A 21065-nucleotide genomic window follows, 5' to 3' on the forward strand; every position below is an offset into this window, starting at 1 on the left:
GTAACTGGAGGAGGGAACGTAAAGGGGAAGTGCTATGTGCCTATATGAATATATCACAATCAATGCCACTGTTTTGTATAATTATAATGCACCAATTTAAAAAAAAATTCTTGTAGATCTGCTCATTTCTGTTCTAAATAGTTTGAGGTTATGTTATGTCTGCAAATTTTAAAAATTGCTGATGAACTACTCTTCCATCACACAAACCATGTACTCCACACTCGATTCCCATTATTTTACTATTTTATTTTAATCTCCCGTTATGCAGTGATTCAGTATGTGGACCTGTCTTGCTGGTTTTGAGTTGGGCTTACATCAAATCCCAACAGGGATACAGGCAGCCACAGAACTAGCTGCATATCCTGTCACTTTGGCGACCTCTCTGGCTTCAGAGCTTCCACCTCTGGCTTCTGCTTAGAATCAAAAAAGGATCCGTTCCAGAGCGAGAAGCAATTGCTTTCAAAACAAAGAGCTGGTGAAGTAGAGGATTTTACAGAGGCTCACAATCTCAATAGACAAACAAGAAACCTTCTGAAAAGAGCCCTGAACTCAGAGATGGGTTGCAGTGTAGACTCCTCCCATAACGAGGGAAATAGGGCAACTTTATGGTGGAGAACTACAGCTGTTTAGGTAACAAGTGGCTAAGACAGCCATGCCCGCTATTTTGGGGCTCGGTCTCCATCACAGGTGCTGCAGAATGAAGGAACCCAAATCCCGAATGGAAAGTTGGTGGGGGAGAGGTGCAGATGGGGATGTCTGTGGTTACTGTTGGGCTCTTGTGCCTTCCAATCCAGCCAGTCTCATTCTCAAAACTGAAGAACCGGATTCACACTATCTGCACTGTGACTGGGCCGAGCGCCCGGCCCCACCCAACTCTGGGCTTTCATTAGTCAAGCCGAGAAAAACGCATGCGGGAAAACTAGTAACTTCCTTATAATTGGCCCATTCCTGCTAGTTCTCAAATCAATCAGCGGGGAATACACTACCCTCCCCATTCTCTGGTTCCTGGGGGAGCCATGTTAGGCAGTAGCCTGTAAACCCTGCTGCTTTCTTCACACAATAGCACCGCCTGCTTCCTCCTCTTTCGTCTCCCATCATACTATTTCAGCTAATAAATATGCGCTCTTTTCTTCATAAAACTAATTGTTTCATTTATGTGAGAAGTCTGCGTTGAGGAGGTTAGACACTAAAGAGGGGAAAGAATGTCCAGTTCAGTCGGTCAACTTTCTAAACCAGCAAAGACTCAGTACCGTGCTGAACGCGGTGGCACAAGCATGTAATCCCAGCGACTCAGGAGGCTGAGGCAGGAGGAGCACAAATTCTAGGCCAGCCTGCGCAACTAAAGCAATTTAGAAGCAACTTAAAAGAGCTGGGGATGTGGGTCAGTGGTTAGGCGCCCCTGAGTTCAATCCCCAATACAAAATAAAATAAATTATATATAATAAAATAAATTATATAAAAATTATATATATATATATATAGAGAGAGAGAGAGAGAGAAAGAGAGAGAGAGAGAACCGACTCCCACTGTCTAGTAAACTGGATAGTAAATTAAATGAATTAGTGATAATTACAAACTGCCAGTGAGACACTCATTTGAACAACTCTTTTAAGATTAAATTCGACTTTGGCTTGTTTGTACAGTTGCAGTAATAATTTCAGAATGCCTGGTTAAACTGCGTTTTTTTTTAAAGAATGATATTCATATGAAAAAATTTTATCAGTTTTAAGGATGTTAATACAAACTCATGGAGAACAGGTAAACTGCGGTTTATATTATACTGTTAGTACCTCAGGAGAGAAGCTCAGCGGATGATTTGGGGCTTCCGGGAGCATGCCAGGATTTTTGCGTGATTCTTTTTAAAATTTTTTCTTTTTTTTTTTTTAGAGAGAGAGAAAGAGAGATAATTTTTTAATATTTATTTTTCAGTTTTCGGTGGACACAACATCTTTATTTTATTTGTATGTGGTGCTGAGGATCCAACCCAGCACCCCGCACATGCCAGGCAGGCAGCGCGTTACCGCTTGAGCCACATCCCCAGCCCTTTTACGCGATTCTTGATCCCTAGCGGCTCCTGTAGCGTTCCTAGTAACCGCGCCCCTAGTAACCGCCCACCCCAAGCCAGGAGCCGCTGGGTTGCTAGAGGCCAAGCCAGCTTACCCGCCCCGGGCCAGCGCTGGCGCTCAGGCTTCGGAGGCGGGGTGATGGCCTCCGTCTCCCACCGAGACGCGAGGGTAGCGGCCTCCAGTTTCCACATGCCGGTAAATCCCAACACCGGAGCGCGGGTCGCCCAGTACGAACGTGAAGACCCCCTAGAGGCCTTAGCGGCAGCGGCGGCGGCTCTGGAGGAAGACGAGGAGGAGAAGGTGTTGCGGGCCACGCGGGCGTCGGTAATTCGGGGCGGGACGTGGGCCGGGACTGGGCGCGGGCTTGAAGGCTGGTCCACGTCCCTGCCCAGCAAGGAGGCGCTGGAAACGCTGTGCCCAATGCAGACCTCTACCTGATGATCCTGGCCCACCATCATCTCCTTTCTCCCATGAAAATTGCTTAAATTCAAGGCATTGAAAAATTTTTAAATTTTACTAAAGAGATTGTTGTAAAAATTTGTTAGGGAGCATTTTTATAACTATTTCTAGAGAATACAAAGTCAGAACTTTACTCCCTACTTTCCAACATCTGTTAGGACTGGATATTTCCTTTCTTCTTTAACTTGAAGAAAACTATCCTCTAATGGATAATCCATAAAAACACGTGAATCACTTTGCTGTCAGGAGCGTGTCTTATCATCTTAAGACCTGGTTTTAGCAGATTTTAACATAGTACATAGGAGATGAGTGCTTAAAAAAAAAAACATGCAGAGTTCATTGTCTAGATGAGACACAGATATGGATATAGATAAGCATCCAGACAAGCAAGCAGCTGAGATCCCAGTGCCTCCAGGGGGTCAGGGGGTCTGCAGGGTGGAGTGAGACAGCTTTTTCACATATCAATTTTCAGTGTCAGATGTCTCCTGGACACCTGTCCAGCAGATGGAGGATAGAGTCGGCCATCTGTTATAGTCACTTAAAGATGGAAACCTTGATTTTAAATCAGCAATCTGCACATATAAACTTCCTTATACCCAGTTAAGGTTTCTTATTGCCATATGTCCAAAGCAGCTCAAATACAAAACATTATGGTCTAGGGCTAGTAGGAATTACTAGGTGTTTTGACATTTTAATTCTTTTTTTTTTTTTTTTTTTTTGGTACTGGAGATTGAACTCAGGGATGCTTTACCACTGAGCTACATTACCCAGTCCCTTGTATGTTTTAATTTGAGACAGATTCTGGCTAAGTTGCTGGCTAACAACTTGAGACTCAAACTTGAGACTCTCCTGCCTCAGCTTTCCTAGTCCCTGGGATTGCAAGCCTGCACCATTGCATCCAGCTTGAAATACTAATATCTTTATACTAAAACTATTCATGAGAAAACCTGTGGCAACATCTTTTATGGCCAATATTTCACCAACAGACAGACACCTTAAGGTTATCCAGAATGAGGCAGATTGAGACCATGCGCATGAATCAGGATTAGAGTCCTACTAGAGCCAGTTTCAATTATTCACAATTTACAGTAGATAATAAAAGAGGCAAAATGATGGGAGTAGCCACTTGCTAGGTGATATTATAACATTGTTCCTTAGCCCTCAGTGTTCCTATCTGTAAAAGAACTATAATAATTGTCTCTCAGCTGTTAATAAAGAGCAAATATATATACAACAGCTGCCAATGGGACTGTCATTTGAAAAACTTCTTTGAAGATTAAATTCTACTTTGGTTTTCTGTGGTAGGAGTTAGTCATTTCTGCAAAGCAGAAGCAAGGAGACTGGTCAGAAGTCTATTGGGTTCCAGGGACAGTGGCTTGGACTTAGAATCCAGTGGTGATGGCAAAAAGTGGACAGATTTCTCTAGAAAAGACATACTGCTGGATTGCATGTGAAGTCAAGGAACAGAAATCAAGAATGCTCATCCCCAAGTTTCCAGTTTAAACAGCTGCATCAAATGTAATGCCTTTAGCTGAATTGGGGACAACTGGGGAAGGAATATGTTTGAGGGCTGGGTAGAATCAAGGTTTCAGTTTTTGATATGATAAATTTGGGATGCCTCTGGAACTACCAAATGGAAATGTATAGGAGGAAGATGGGTTTATGAAACTGAAGTCCTATGGGCTCTGGGCTGGAGATTTATATCTGGGAGTTTTCAGCATTTCCAAAACAATGAAAATGGATCACAGATCACTTAGGGAGAGAGTGTAGAGAAGGGTCCTAGTATAGAGCTCTTAGAAACCTCAACATTTAACAGCCAGAAAAAATAGGCAAGAGATTAAGGAGCCACCACAGTGGTAGGAGGAATGACAAGAAGCTGCAAGGTTCATAGTCATTGTTTTTAATGATGAGGGAGGTGTCACTTGCTACATTTCATCCTTAAAATATGAAGGATTGAGAAAAGGGTCCCAAAAGGAAGCTTTGTAGATGGGGACAATGAGGGAGCTTCCCTTTGATGGTTTCTGTATTCCTAAAATAAAATGGTTAGGAGGGCAGTTGAGGGATAGGGGAAAAGGAAAGGTAAGCAGAACTTAATTGCTAGGAAGTGGGAGCCATCTTCTAGAAGAGATATGGGATGCTGGGCAGGTGAAGTGTTCATGAGACGTTGTTTGGAATATTCTTTTTTTTTTTTTTTTTTTTTTTTTTTTTAGTACTAGGGATTGACCCCTGGAGCACTTTACCACTGAGCTACATCTTCAGCTGTTTTTTGTTTTGAGACAAGATCTTATAAGTTGCCCAGGCTGGCCTGGAACTTGAGATCCTCCTGCCTCAGCTTCCTGATTTGCTGGAATTATAGGGATTTGCCACCAAGCCTGGCTTGTCTTTTTGTTGTTGTTGTTGTTAAGTTACATTTCATTATGACAATAATACATGAATACTTTCTCCTTTTAAAATATAACCTGTTTAGTTGGGTGCAGTGGTACACACTCGTTCATAGTCCTAGCACTGTGGATTCAAGGAGGATTGCTTGAACCCAGGAGTTCAAGACCAGCCTGGGCAACATTGTGAGACCCTATCTCTTTAAAAAAAAAAATACCAAATCAAATATTACATATGAGGCTTAGTCCCTTATTAACACTTCTCCCCTGCAAAAAGAAAATCTGGATACCCACCAACTCTCCTGAGTAGTAGGGAGAGAGTGTAGAGAAGACCACTGTTTTCAAATTTTATGTATTCTTCTGGACTTTTTTCTGTCTTGTATATAATACTTTAACAGATTGTAGCATATTACAAATATAGACATAAAATACAGATAGATATAAAGTTCTACAACTTGCTTTTTTAATTTTTCATTTATTGGGGATTTACCCATGTTAATACATGTAGGTCTGCCTCATTTCTTACAAATCCTTTCCAATGAAAAACATTTCTGAATAAAACTTTCAGAATTGCCAGTGAAACTTTATAGACTGCAATACAAATAGTTTCTTATGCATGCTGACACTAAGGAAAGAACAGGTGCTGGAAAAGGTCATTATCTAAGTGGGTCAAGCCAATCTCAGGAAGATTATCCTCTAATCCAGGGGCAGCATTTGCAACATTCCACAAAAAGAGGAACAATTAAAGGGAAAGGAAGAAAAATGTCTTGCCTTCGAAATGATTGTTTTCTGGTAGGGGCAGGCTATGAAGAATATCAGTCGTTGAATACTTCTGGGAAAAATAAAGCAGAGGAGGGCTGACCGTGAGTGGGGGAAGAATTGTCATTTCAAATAGGGCAGTCAGTCAAGACTTGTTGAGAAGATGGCATTTGAGTGGAGATCTCAAGGGATGAGCAAGTGGGCTCTGCAGATTTCTGGATGAAATCGTGAGGAGAGGGAATAAGTGCAGAGGCCCTGAGGTAATTCTGGTGATTCTTCCAGCTGCAAACTAAATTCAGCTGGAATAACAAGGCACACATACAAACAGCAAAAGATATTAGAGAATTCTCTTAATCGATTTGTATGACATATGTTAAGTAGTTTTTTGATTCGTGGACCTGTTGGTAACAAATTTCTGCATATCAGTTCTACTGAAGAAAACTTGTTTTCTTTTGTTTTTTCTAAGTTACCTCCAAGTGGTACAACACTGGCCTCTTGTTTTTAGTTCACAAAAAAATAAAAACAAAAACAAAAATCTCCACATCCATTAATTTTTTTCAATTTTCCTGTCAGGAAAGCCTAATCAGATTTATTTTCCAGAGTCTTATCAGATTGAATCTGTAACTTTCTATAACAAATATATTTTATTCATTTGAGTGTTCCAGGCAGTAGATTAAATTTAAAAGCACAGTTGACAAGCCTTTATTCATAGTATCATGAATAACTTCAACTCTTTCTTGATTGGGAACATATTAATTTTTTTTTATTTGTGGAAAAATGAGATTTTAGCTCTTTAGTTGCTTCAATTAAAAGAACTAAAAAATATTTGAAAGGAGTGAGGCTTGACTTGTATGTAGAATATATACAAACACATATTTCTCCTTCTGTTTTCAGTCCCAAAGATTCTGTCACCGATAGGAGTTCCTGCTGTTGCTGTCCACAGGAACAGTGTTCTAAGAATGCCCTCCATCCACTCCTAAGTCCTCTTTCCTCTCTTGTGAGGTCTTGTCCCAGCTGGCTCCTTGATAAACCACTGAGAACTTTGTCCGTGACCCCACTGACTCCCATTGCCTCCTCCATTCCCCTGCCTTCTCCCCACTGGTGCACCATAGAGCTACACTGCAGGAGCACAGCTCAAGGGGCAGCATTAGTTCTGGTGGTTTGGCTGTGTTCCTTTTCGTCTCAGTTAAAACAACTCAGGAGGCTCCTTATAGAAACGCTTTGTAAAGGATGGTTTGGTCCTGTCCTAATACTGTGAATGCAGTGAGTCAAAAACCTTTAATTGGTTGATCAGAGAACCATCCATTATAAAATGGTTAAATAACTTATTTTCTTGTAGTTTGGTCTCAGTTTCTCTCATGTTTGGTTTTGTTTTCTCTGTTTGTTTGTTTGTTTTTGGTGTTGGGGATTTAATCAAGGAGCCACATTCTACCTCTTTTTATTTTTTAAGTCTGAGACAGGGTCTCAGTTGCTCAGGGCCTTTCTAAATTGCCAGAGGCTGTTTGTGGCTCAGTGGTAGAGCCCTTGCCTAGCATGTGTGAGGCCTGGGTTCGATTCTCAGTACCACATGCAAATAAATAAAATAAAGGTCCATCAATAACTTAAAATATATGTGTGTGTGTGTGTGTGTGTGTGTGTGTGTGTGTGTGTGTGTATGTGTGTGAGAGAGAGAGATTAGGGGAAATATGGGGAAAAAATCATTAAGGGAAAATGTAAATATCCAAAAGTAACTTATAATCTAATTGGAAGCAACATTTGGATCAGTATCAACTTAATTTGCTTTTAATTCCAAATGTCATATAACAGGTTTTTCCTTCCCTACCAGGCTGATTTTAACACCAACTTTTCTGGGTTGGATGAACATATGAACTATGAGGACATAGTGCACTTTTCTGATGTTTACTACTCTAATGAAGAATATTTCAGGAAACTAGAAGAGCTGAAGGCAGCCCACATAGAAACTATGGCAAAATTAGAGAAAATGTATCAAGATAAATTAAATTTAAAGGAAGTTCAGCCACCAATCATCAAGGAAGATGTTCCTAGTATTTCTTCCAGGTAAATATGTGCCTAATGTCATTTGTGGACTATAAAATAAAATTTATGCTTAAAAGTGGGGAATAAATTATTTCTTAATTCAGAATATTTACTATTCTTTTGTAGTCTTGGGCCTGGTGTGTGGCTCAGTGGTAGAACGCTTGCCTAGTACATGTGAGGCACTCAGTTTGATTCTCAGCACCACATAAAAACAAATAAAGTATTGTGTCTATCTACAGCTTAAAAAAAGAATTATGTGTTCTTTTTGTACTCTCAATGATGGTAGAGAAGGAATTTTATTATTTATTTATTTATTTATAATTTTAATTTTTTTTGTGGTGCTGGTGATCAAACTCAGAGCCTTGCTTCTACTAGTCAAAGTGCTCTACCACTGAGCCACATCCCTATCCCTGGGGTGGGGTTTTATTCAAAATCTCTAATGACTTATCAGTTTCTAGGTGATCTCTTGCTTTGAGAGACAATTGGTGGTCATTTGTTTTTTTTTTCTTGGACTTATCACCCACAGACCTGTAGACATGTTTCAAAATATTTAGGCTGTCCCATTTTAAATTATGAACATTAAGATTTAATTTTTAAAAACTTTGTAACATATAGATTAACATAAGATCTTAAAAGATTCAATACAAAGGGCTGGGGTTGTGGCTCAGCAGTAGAGTGCTCACCTAGCACATGTGAGGCCCTGGGTTCCATCCTGAACACCACGTATAAATAAATGAAATAAAGGTTTTATGTCCACCTACAATTAAAAAAAATACTTTAAAAAAAAGGATAGAATACAAAGAGTTCAAGAGTAGGAGATGTGAATCTTTAATGTTTTCAAAATCATCTTTTTTTTTTTTAATATCAGGGAATGAATCCAGGGACGCTTAACCACTGAGCACATCCCCAACCCTTTTTATTTTTTATTTTGAGACAGAATCTTGCTAAATTACTAAGGCCTTGCTATGTTGCTGAGGCTAGCTTTGAACCTGCAATCCTCCTGTCTCAGTGACTGAGTTGCTGGGATTATAGGCAAGCACCACCATACCCAGCTCATCTGTAATTTCAAGACCCATTTCTCCTGTGAATTCTCTTGCTTTGAAACTTAAGACCAGTCTCTGAACTCACCCAGTTGATCAATGCTGATTGTACATTTCCTGTGTGCCAGACCATGCCTGGGCACTGAGAAGTCAAAACCAGGATGACCTCAAGGAGATCAAAGACTAACCAAGAACCAAAATTGCATTACAATATGATATAGCAGAGTGTTACATAAATGAGGGAAGAAGCAGTTGATCATACCAGGGTATTGGAGAGATGCAGCAAGAATTTTCCACAAAAGAAAGCGTTATACCTGAGTTCAATCTTAAAGGACAAGTAAGAGATTCAGCAGATGCAGGAAGTAGGGAATGGCCTTCTAGGCAGTAGAAAGCATGTGTGCAAAGGTATGGCGGCATAAGAAATCATGATGTACATGAGGAACTTCATGCAATTGGATGTGGTTTAAGAATGGTGACTGGAGGTAGGGAGTGGTAAGAGGTCAGACTGGAAAGGTAAACAGGGACCAGTCCTGAAGGGCTTTATGATCTAGACTTTGTAGCAATGAGAAATCATTGAAAAGTTTCAAACGGGGGAGTGATGTGATCAGAGGTATGTTTTAATATGATGACTTTGAAAAACATATGGAGAATTTAATAGAAGTTAGATACAAGGTGACTTTTTTACTTTCTTGTAAAATGAGAGCGTGAACTAGATAATTTATAGGCATGTCTCAGTTGTGTTCTAAATAGAAATGATAATTTTCACAAGCCCTGTCCAGCCTTTCTCTTATAGCTAATTATACCCTGATCTTAGAAAATATATACCTCTATTTTAATATTTGGTCATATACCAAATTGAAACTATACCCTAATTATTGTTCTCACTTAGCTTTATATCAGAAAAGAACTCCTATCAACATGTTCCATTAATGACAGCACTTTCAGAGCCTGACTTAGGCCGGTCCTCCTCCTTGCATACTTCTTCCTCTGAAGAGGATGTGCCCAATCTAGAAAAATACACAATGATGAACTATGCTAAGGATCTCATCAACAACATGTGGACAGACTTTCATGTTAAAGATTATATTCAGTATGAAGATACTGACTTTCAGGTAAATGAAAAAACAAAGAAGAAACCAAAAGAATGGGTGCCCAGGATTACAATACCTGCTCCTTTTCAGATGATGATTAGAGAACAGAAGAAAAAAGAAGAGGCCATGAAATCTAAACCAAATATTGAAACAGTACATCAGCTGCTCAAAAAACAAGAAGATGATTTAGAGTGTAAGAAGAAATTCCGAGCCACTCCAGTTCCTGTGTGTGTCCTTCTCCCCCTTTATCATGATATGGTCAAACAAAAAGAAGAACGAAGGAGGTCTAGGAAGGAGAAAAACAAAGAAGCTCTTCTGAACTCACAAAAGCCATTTAAGTTTATTGCAAGAGAAGAACAGAAGCAAGCAGCCCAGGAAAAGCAGCTGAAAGACTTTTGTAGATCTAAAAAGAAATCAAATTCATTTAAAGCTAGACCCATACCTCGTTCTACTTATGATTCAAATACCAGTGACAAGTTAAAAGAAGAAGAGCATTATAGAAACATGAAGATACAGCCGAGATCCCAAGAACTTTTACAGAATTCATCCCCTATGCCAACTTTCAGGCATTCTAAGGGTCCTGGACAGGCTGGAAAGTCAAGGTATAAACACAAAGCCAGGTACCTGACTCATGATGTTGAAGACCTTCCTGAGAAATATAAAACAGGCTTCCCGGGACACAAGGATTCAAAACTCTTAACTGGCAGTAAACCATCTGATCTTCATACATCTTCAAGTGCATCTGCTAAAAGAGAACCCCTTTTGACAGACATTAGAGCAGATGAAGAAAATTTGAAAGAAACACATTGGCCTTATCAGTCTCCAAGACACAAGTCACCAGTAAGAAGTACAAGTGCAAAGATCATGCCTTGTAACTGCAACCCTCCAGCGCCCACAGTATCTTCCAGAGGAAGGGAACAAGCCATAAGGTAAATAACTAGGATTCAGTATTGACTGACTCATGTTTGCTAAAGTAGTGTATGCAGCTCTGTTGATTTTATGTTGGTGAATTTGCAAATATTAAGAAATTATTGTAAGATATTTTACTACATAATTTAGGGTGTTTTACTAAGGATGTTGCTCTAATAATGTATTTTTAATTTTATGAATCTTTGGGTATAGAAATGGTTATAATCAGCCTTGATTGGATTTTTAGTTTCACAAATCAAAGCCTTCTCAAAAGGTTGTCTTTTTTTCAGCCTATGAAATATCCCTTGTTAAATTTTTGCTAAACAGCTTTCTCCTTGGCTTAAAGTGAATTAAGCCTTAGTTTGTTGCCCTCAGGAGATCACTTGAGGAAAAGAAAATGTTGGAAGAAGAGAGAAATCGGATCCTAACTAAGCAGAAGCAAAGAATCAAAGAATTGCAGAAACTCCTGACAACCCGGGCTAAGGCTTATGACTCACATCAAAGTTTAGCTCAAGTTTTTAAGTCCAAAGTAAAATATCTCAGGTATTATGAAAGAATCCTGAACTCCAGAACATTGGTTTCCAAACTTTCTTTTTTCTTAATCAGTGGCTATCAATATATATACAGATTGAGAGTGGTAATAGTATTTTAAGTTATGAATTTAAATTATAACTAGTTACTTATACTCAAAATGAATACATGAGTGTGCACTTAGACACATAGAAACACATACCTTGTGGTGAGAACCAATATACACAACTCCATGGTAAGAACCATAAAGCTATGTTGATGAACAAAAACATTTTCTGTTGTGGTCTTAGTTAATAGCTATGATCTTATGTCAGCATAAGATCATAGCTATTAACTATCCTTTTTTTTTTTTGAGTGTGTATATGTATGTATATAATGTGTGCATATATAATACATGCATATATTATTATATGCATATATTATATGTGCATATATTATATATATACACACATATTTATTATTTATTTTGTGTGTGTGTGCGTATATGCACAAATACTAGGGATCAAACCTAGGGTCTTGTGCATGCTAACCACCAGTTCTACCATTAAGCTATATCCCCACCCTTCTGTATATTATTTTTGATTGCATAGTACAATATTGAGAAATTCTTAATGCTCATAGATAAAACTCTTTTCTTAATATCTTGCCATATATTAGATTGAACCCAAGGCCCTGCTCATGCTAAGCATGTGCTTCTACCACTGAGCTACATCCCCAGCTCAGAATACTTTCTTAGTAAACAGATGTCAAGTAGTTTTGTTCTCAGTTATGCACAAAATCTGATAGCACAAATTAAAAACATTGTAGAAAATTGACATCTTTTATGCTATGCATTTTTAACATGTGTGTTGAATTAGTGGTATATATTCATTTTGATAGTTTCAATATAAAAAATAGAACCCCTTCACAGAACAATAGAATTCTGCAGTACAGAGTTTGAAAGCCAGTGTTCTGGATGTTGTACATAAAAATGTTCATGTTTAAGTAGGAAAATATCCCTCCCAAATCTGGGTAAGTAATAATGACTTATTAATTTTTATAGGAGCCAAAAATGCATATATTTGTTTTTGGTGATGAATATTCCTTTATAATATAACATTAATCCTCTGATACAGGGAGTTTAATTTGTTGAACTTAAGCAAAAAAAAATAAATAAAACAACTTAGAAATATACTATTTACGTATAGAGAGTAAACTAGCTTTTTCATAACACCAACTTGTATATATTAAACATAATTATCATTTTAAAGGTAATTATTTCCTTTAATCCATTGAATCTCATTATCTTGGTTGCTTTAATATATCTTACATAGAGAAAAACTATATAGTTTAATTCATTATATAGGATCTTGTCCAAAGAGTAGGTATACTTACTGTAAATGTATGTGTTTTGGTTCTTATTCTTCCATATGTTATATTCCCATGTACCCCATTTCTCCCCTGACTTGCTCCCATTTAATTAATTTTGCCACTAAACTTTAGGAGATCTCATTTAGGAGATACAGTAAGCATGAAGTCTTATTTTCAGAAGAACTATTTTGAGAGAAGACACCTATTTTGATATTTTTTTGGTTTTGTACACTTATAAATAAGAGGACATTCGTTCATTCATCTGTTCAGGCCAATTTGAAGCCCCTTAGTAGTATGTTATGTTTTGAAGATTTGGGAAATCAAAGCACCAAGACTGTTCCCAGGGTGATAAAATATGTACTCTCAAAACCTAGGATTTTTATTCTACATTCCATGAGAATTTATCTGTTTAGAAAAGGAATTGATGTAAACTGCTAATAGCTTCTTTTGTCCTCTGAGCTAAATGTTATATGTGCAAGTTTTTTTAAAATGACCTTTTTAAAATTTCATTCCTTTTATTTGATTTTAGAAAGAGTGAAAAGGAAAGAATGAGAGAATACCGACAAGAAATAGAAGAAAGAGAAGAAAAATTAAATAAGAGGCCACTACTATTTGAAAGAGTTGCTCAGGTTGTGTTTATTGGAATGTAAGAGCTATTGTCAGCCTCTTTGTTTTGTTTTAATATCTTTAGCTCCCAAGTTTACAGTCAGTTTTTCATATATGTTATGATTCTTGAGACACATTATTGTTTTTATGATGGCTTCATCAAATCATCCACAGAAATAATGTTGCTTAAATTCTAAGTTTTGAATTTTGTTGATGAGGCACATAAGCTTGACAAAGAACCTGTTGCTAATCCAGTTCTCAAACTGTTAGTTTCACAACCTGTTTTTAATGGCCAGTCTTTTTTAAGTACCAACGTGGTCAGATATTAAGTTGAAGCTTCATGATATAACTGGACATCTTTGTGAAGAATTAAAAAATCAAACAAAATGGCTAACTGAATCAGATTTATTTCTGCCAATTTTAAAAAAATAAATGTATAATTTAGTCTTATCTATAATTACTAAAAGGGCTTCCTTTTTATAGGAAAAACAAACTGGTCTAATGGACAGTGGATCCTGATTTTTCTAAATTTTCAGTTTTATAATTTGTTCTTTCAGAGAGGTTTATCAGTTTCAGGTCATCTTCTCCTATGTCCTTCTAAGTGAAGCATTTGTATGGGTCACCTTGCTTAACAATAGACAAAATCACTGGAGGTTACTGGTGTTGATCTGTGAATTCCAAGCTGTTACATTGAACAGTAGATAATTAGCACACTGACAGATGAGCATAGTTACAAGACTATACTTGGTTCTTGTCAGTGACTCACTCAGGACAATGGACATGTGTTGTGGGTGAATCTCCACAGTACAGTCTCTCAAAGTTATGTAATCCTGGATATAATTTTATATAATGCTTTTTGTTTTAAGGAGTGTATTTTTTTTGTCTCAGTTGAAAAATCAGTTTTAAGAGCTGGGGATGTGGCTCAAGCGGTAGCGCGCTTGCCTGGCATGCATGCGGCCTGGGTTCGATCCTCAGCACCACATACAAAGCAAAGATGTTGTGTCCGCCGATAACTAAAAAATAAATATTAAAATTCTCTCTCTATCTCTCTCCCTCTCTCACTCTCTTTTTTTAAAAAATCAGTTTTAAGCTGTTCTATATTATGTAGTATAAAGCAGTTAATTGACTTTTTGATTCAAAAGGTTTTATCTCCAGCTCTAAACTGCAAATTTTTATTTTCACTGCTTTGACAGAAATCTCTACTTAGATTTTCTGTGTACATCTTACCTTTATCTTCCTCTGCAATGAGATCTTCCTGTTGATTTTTCTCCTTTGGTTGAGGGTATAATTCAGGTGACTGATAGCTACTTCTCCTTTTGGTTGAGGGTCACTAAGGGATCTGTCAAATTTTTTTCCTAAGTAATTTGCCCTGTTAGATGCCAGGTGAACTACCTGAATTATTATAACAATGATTTGATTGAACTGGATACAGTGGTGCATGCCTGTAGTCCTGGCTACTCAGGAGGCTGAAGCAGGAGTATGGTTTGTGCCCAGGAATTTGAGCCTGGGCAAGATAGTGAGAACCCTATCTCTTGGAATTTTTTTTTTTTTTTTTTTTTTTTTTTTGCCATTCATTATGTCTTCTTGTCATTCCCATTTTCCTGCCAAAATGTTAACCCTGGGTAGGCTGTTAATAACCTTTGATAACAGTGGCAATCATCTATTTTCACTGATTCTATGCTATAAGGTAAGTCTTCCCATACTATAGATGAAGAAGCTTACATTCAAAGAAGGTAAGTAAACTCATTAAGTTTATAGTTAGTAAAACTGAGGTTGGAACCCAAGTTGACCTACTTCTAAACACTTAACTCTAAGCTGTCCTGCTTTGTCCCAGAAGATAAAAATCACAACTCTTAGCATGATATACAGAATCCTCTGTGATCCTTTTTTATCTCCTTAGTCTATTTCCTGCTGTGTTCTTCCCATCCCTGTCTTCTTTTTCCATGTACCCCCTTTATTTTTGGGCTATTTCAGACTATGCTACTACTTCCAAACTTGAAGTCTGTATTCATACTGTATTCTAAACATCCTTAGAGTCTCTATTTTTACCTAACTCCTACTCCTTCAAGTCTTAACATTTTGCATTATTGCCCCAGGTTGGGTTGAGTGCCCTTATCTTTGTGTTCTTTCACTAGCCTGTGCACCCATCTGTCATAGCACTTGCCACAGTTTGGAAAATATCTATTTGCATGATGGTCTCTCTTCCCTTCTAGCTAATTCATTTTAAGGGTATTGGTCAAATCTTTGTATTCCCAGCTCTTAGCACCTAAAATACTTTCTGGCAGAGTGGAGATGTTTGTAAGCATGTGTTGAACCCAAACTGAACAATTATTATCAAATTGGCCAGACATTATTACCTTACATTTTTTCTCACTGGGGTTACCCTGGGCTGTGGGCACTACTCTGATATATTGGTGATGAGTCTCAGTATTAATAAACAGTTTTGTCATGTTGTGAATTCCCATTGTTTCTATGCACCAGAGAAAATGTGGCAAAATAAATGGTTATATAAAATTAAACAAAAAAAAATTGTAAATGTTGAAAACACAGGTTAGTTGTGCAGCTAATATTTCTTTTCCCACTTTTGGCCCTCACAGATTTTGTTCCTTCACTCAAAACCTTTTTCTCTCCCCATACTCTCCTTACTTCCCATAAGTGCTTGTTACAAAATAAGTATTTGGAAATTGTTAAATAAATGAAAGAATTACTACAAACTAAACTTATGATGATAGAAAAATATTTTTCACTTTGAACTAGGACACTGATTATAGACATACTTTCACCATCACATATTATTATTTTGGTTCCTGGAAGAAATAAAGGCAATCCTTTTCAGCAGAGTTTTGTTTTTTTTTGTTTTGTTTTTGTAGTTGTTGTTGTTTTTGTTTTGGTTTTTTAATATTTACTTTTTTTAGTTGCAGTTGAACATAATACCTTTATTTTATTTATTTTTTTTTTATGTGGTGCTGAGGATCGAACCCAAGGCCTCGCATGTGCTAGGCGACTCTACCACTAAGCCACAACCCCAGCCCTTTTTTGTTGTTGTTTTTTGGACCAGGGATTGAACTCAGGAACACGTGGCCACTGACCCACATCATCACTGAGTTGCTTAGTACCTCACTTTTTCTGATGCTAGCTTTGAACTCTCGATCCTCTTGCCTCAGCCTCCTGAGCTGCTGGGATTACAGGCATGTGCCACCATGCTTGGCTTTGTTTTGTTTTGTTTGTACCAAGGATTGAACCCAGAGGAGCTGAACCACAGAGCTACATCCTCAATGCATTTTATTTTTTATTTTGAGACAAGGTCTCAGTGAGTTGCTTAGGGCCTCACTAAATTGCTGAGGCTGACTTTGAATTCAAGATCCTCCTGTCTCAGCTTCCCAAGTTAAGGGATAACAGGCATGTACCTTAGCAGAGTTTTTGATAATAAAATAGTTATTTTATTATCTGTACTTTTTATTTGATTGTCTTTACAGTTCTTTTGCATAGTGAGATGCTGGGGGGAAATACTTGTTCCAATTAAAAATAATTAAACATTGTTTATCTTGAAGTAAATTATTAAAAGATAATTAATTCTATACTGAATCAACATTATTTTCAATTAACACAAATTATTACTTTCTTACAGTCTATTTTGCTGTGACTATTGCTGCTAATTAACAGCTATTTAATAAATTCACTTGCAGCTTTATGCACTGCCCATTTAAAAGAGAGAATTGTAGTCTTCCTGCTGTTGAGTTATCCCCTAGCAGAATGTGCCCATGATTCATTATAGACCAAACCATGTGTCCTGTTTCTTGGAAAGCATAGGATTTATTAGTTGAGTAGATATTAAGTTGAATTTTAAACCAAATTCCAATGAAGTATTCCTAGCATTGACTTTGGTTAGTGTCATTACATTTAGTTTGCTTAAATCAGAATATACTGTTCTTACTGTGTCCAGAGTTAGGTTTGGGGTTTCTTTATTGTCTCCCTTTCTTTCTTGTTCTCATTTCTCACTTTGCCCTGTCTTTTAGTTCACCAAGGTTTGTCTGTTGGTACTCACAGCCTCCAAATGCATTTTCACTTCTTTTTAAAAAACTGTTGTTATTCACAGATGCATTTTAACCTCATTTGAATTCTCCTTTTTTAGTTTCCCAGAGTATCAGAAAGTGCACTGGTGATACTTATATCCATTGTAATTAGTCTTTACTATTTGTTTTCACTTGTAGAATACTAAACTCCATGAAGTCCCTGAGTTAGGCAACTATCTGACAACTGACTTGCTGGCATCAGGCTTTGAGCCACTTTTATTTTTTTAATTAATTAATCAATTTATTGGTACCAAGGATCAAACCCAGGGGGTTTTACTCCCATCAGCCCTTTTTATATTTTATTTAGAAACAGGGTCTTTCTGAGTTAGGACCTCACTTAGTTGCTGAGGCTGGCTTTAAACTGTGATCCTTCTGCCTCAGCCTCCTGAGCCACCAGGATTACAGGCGTGCACCACCACATCCAGCTTGGGCCAAAACCAATATAGCCACTACCATGAAGAGAAAGCAGCGTAATAGAGTGGAAAAGACTCAAAAAAAGGTCAAGAGATTTAGCTCTGCCACTCACTAGCCTTGTTAACTTAAGCCATTTAACCTCTGCTGGAGTGAGGTCTTGGTTTTCTTCATGTCTTTTTCTTTTCTTCTTCCCTGTTAATATTTTTAAGGTTTTTTTTCCCCCCTACTGGGAATTGAACCCAAGGGCTGCATCCCTATTTCCCTTATTTATTTATTCATTCATTCAGTCATTCATTTAGTGGTACTGGGGATCAAACCTAGAGCCTTGCACATGCTAAGCAAATGCTCTACCTCTGAGCCACATTCCCAGCCCTTCATTTTTTTTGAGACAAAGTCTCATTAGTTTGCATAGGACCTTGCTAAGTTGAACCTACAGTCTTTCTGCTATCCTATCCTATCCAGTCACTTTGCTGTAGGTGGAGGTCCAGAGAGCAATTCTGGGCCCTATACTAGTTCAGATCCATTCATAAGAGCTAAAAGTAGATCAAAACTAAGGCACTAATGTGAACACTGTCACTTTGCAGCTCCATAAAGCCTGTGACCTCAAGAACTGTGATGACTTTCAACTTGTAGCAACTAGGAGACATCACAATTCCAACAGATTTGGACATTCCAGAGATTTGAACCCAGTTTTAAATCCATGTTCTTTTTACTGCTATTCCTTGCTTCTTCCACAGAGTAGAGATAACAGTACTGATGATTTTATTTTCTCTGATGTATTTAGGTATGGATTATAAAGAGCATATAAAATAGAAGAGCCCTCTAATAACTATCACATAAACTTACTGATTTTTCCAGGTTTCTTTATATACAGTTATAAAAGTATGTGAAACAAATTCAGTGTAAAGAATAATTACAGATCGACAGTCTTGTGACTACACCCCAGGTTAACCAATAGAGCATTCCAGCTCTCCAGAAACCACTGGTGTGCTCCGTCTAGACACAACCCTCTAGCTCTCCCTTAGAGGCAGCCCCATTCTAACTTTCAAGATGAACATTTCCTTGTTTTTTTGCATAGTTTTACCACCTATGTTTCTATCCCCAAATAACATAGTTTACTTTTGCTGTTTCTGAACTTTTAGGTAAATGAATCATAATAAATGTTCTCTTTTGGGTTTTCCTTCCTTTGCTCAGTATTATATTTTTGAGATCTATTCATGCTGTGGAAGATAGGTGTAGTTCATTCATTTTCATTGCTTTGTGATTAGACATAACTTATCAATCTATCCAGGCATTAACAGATATTGGGCTGTTTACAATTTCAGGTTATTACAGACAGTATCATCCTGAACATTCTTGTACATATATGCCTCTTGGAGCATAGGTATAGGAGTTTCTTTGGATATATATCTAGAAGTATAATTGCCGGTCATATAAAACACATATTTCGATCACCTGTTAATGATGAACTTAATTTTCACTGGAGCTTCTAACCCATACATTTTTAGTGTAAATTTAAAGTCTGTTCTCATCTAAAAAGGTTTGTCTTTCCTATAGAAAAATGCAAGAATGGCAGCAGAAAAGCATTATTCTAACACCCTAAAAGCACTAGGAATATCTGATGAGTTTGTTTCAAAGAAAGGCCAAAGTGGAAAAGTATTTGAAAAGTTCGACAATCAAGAGATGAAAAGTTCCACTGAAGATAAAGAAAGGTAACATATGTAAGATGTCTGAACAGTTTACCTTTGAAAAATTCTTAGTACAGGAAAGCATACACTTCTCTGTTTTAAAAATCTTTTACCTAAGGGAATGCATGTGAACTGTTGTAAAACATACTGATATTTTACAGTGTTTGATACAATCAAAATATTACATGGTGATGAAGTATTTTGTTATTAAAACAGAATAACTTAGATTTCTGACTGATATAAATAATAAAAATAATAGCATGCTTTCAAATGAATTTTTAAGAGTCACTCAAGTTTTGAAGTAAATTAGTTCTCAAAGGAATATTTATAAAAATTTTAAAGTTGACACTTTCGTAGAATTTTCTTTTTTTTTTTTTTTTATGGTTCTGGGGATTGAACCCAGGGGTGCTTACCCACTGAGCCACATCCTCAGCCCTTTTTGTTTGTTATTTTGAGAAAGAGTCTCACTGTGTTGCTTAGGGTATCACCAAATTGCTGAGGCTGGCTTTGAACTTGTGCTCGTCCTGCCTCAGCCTCCCTAGCCTCTGGGATTACAGGCATACACCACCTCACCTGGTTTAGAATTCTCTTGATAATATATTGGAACTCATACACTTAAGGAAGACTGGCTACACTGCAAAGGGTTTGTATTCCTATAAACCAACTCATTTTTCCTTTGAAAGATTGATAAATTTCTTCCTCCAGCTTTAATGAAGAAGAAAAAATAGAAGAGAGACAGAATGAAAAAGAAAAATATTTTATTGATACCAGCAGCCAGGATTCTTGCAAGGAAGAAAACGAAAATGATGAAGAAAGTGCAGAAGAAAACTCTGTCGAAGAACAAAACTGAATCAGCAAGGTCTCCCCTCTGTGCCCTTGTGATTATTTGGGGCATCAGAATGTCAGCAGCTGCACTTGTGATGTTGAGAACATCTGTGAGACACCTTTGATAGTGCAGGGCTGTTGAACAAAGCCTGTAAAGGCTGAATCCATCTGAGTGGTGATAATTTGGTCAATTAGAGTAAGGCTTTGCCTATTTAGATTTTTTAAATTGCTACTTATGGTCTGTTTGCAACTACGATCTTGTATTTTTAAGAAGTATTTGGGGAAAAAAAAGGTTTGAGAATCACAGCTGTTACAAGTTGATTAGTTATAAAAATATACATTATTATATTTGGTGGGAAAAATGGCTTAGTATTGAGAGCAAAGGAAAGTATTGGCCCTTGATGATTTAATTAAAAAATTTTCTAGAAAGCATGAATCAATAAAGATTTTGATTAATTATACTATTTGCCCATTCTTTTTATCTGCAATACATTTAGATCCTCAAACAAAATAGATCCTCAAACTTGTTTTGCTAGGTGTTTTAAATTTCTTTAACCATTTTAAAAATATAAATAAAATATAGATAAAATATCTACAATGAAATATAGATAAAATAGTTGCAAATTTTCATTCATTTCTGCACTGATAATTTACTGTTAAATTATCTATACCATCACCACTTTTTCTTTTTATCCCTAGTTTTTAGTCTTTTTTTTTTTTTCCCCTGGTGCTAGGGATTGAACCCAGGGGCATCTCGTGCATGCTAAGCATACCACTGAGCTACACTCCTAAATCCCGCCCCCTTCCCCTTTTTTTTTTGTACTGGGGATTGAACTCAG

The 21065-nt window shown here is 37.2% G+C and overlaps 1 protein-coding gene across 5 annotated transcripts; it reads left to right on the top strand.

Moving 5' to 3' along the window:
- The first annotated feature begins 2103 nt into the window (after positions 1-2103).
- Positions 2104-20687, top strand: Fam161a (FAM161 centrosomal protein A). Of its 5 annotated transcripts, none has more exons than XR_002483600.3 (7): positions 2104-2390; positions 7488-7720; positions 9629-10759; positions 11115-11282; positions 13150-13266; positions 19271-19425; positions 20107-20205. XR_002483600.3 is itself a non-coding variant. In XM_005322047.5 (7 exons), exons 1-7 carry the CDS (start codon positions 2205-2207, stop codon positions 20249-20251), a joined length of 2118 nt encoding a protein of 705 aa, XP_005322104.1. In that variant the 5' UTR covers positions 2105-2204; the 3' UTR covers positions 20252-20687. The 5 variants fall into 5 exon arrangements, 3 of the variants coding, with proteins under 3 accessions (XP_005322104.1, XP_005322105.1, XP_077885255.1); XM_005322047.5 differs by having other exon boundaries at positions 2105-2390; positions 13150-13249; positions 20107-20687; XM_078029129.1 differs by lacking the exon at positions 2104-2390 and adding an exon at positions 5653-5922 and having other exon boundaries at positions 13150-13249; positions 20107-20687.
- Positions 20688-21065: the final 378 nt, after the last annotated feature.

Source organism: Ictidomys tridecemlineatus, chromosome 12, assembly GCF_052094955.1.
Source record: "Ictidomys tridecemlineatus isolate mIctTri1 chromosome 12, mIctTri1.hap1, whole genome shotgun sequence".
Taxonomy (NCBI): Eukaryota; Metazoa; Chordata; class Mammalia; order Rodentia; family Sciuridae; genus Ictidomys; species Ictidomys tridecemlineatus.

Excerpts from the sequence above, each read along its gene's own strand:
- Fam161a (XM_005322047.5), top strand. The coding sequence starts at position 2,205 with ATGGCCTCCGTCTCCCACCGAGACGCGAGGGTAGCGGCCTCCAGTTTC. Across the intron at positions 7,721-9,628 it reads GTTCCTAGTATTTCTTCCAG|CTTTATATCAGAAAAGAACT; the intron begins GTAAATATGTGC and ends GTTCTCACTTAG. Across the intron at positions 13,250-19,270 it reads TATTTGAAAGAGTTGCTCAG|AAAAATGCAAGAATGGCAGC; the intron begins GTTGTGTTTATT and ends TCTTTCCTATAG.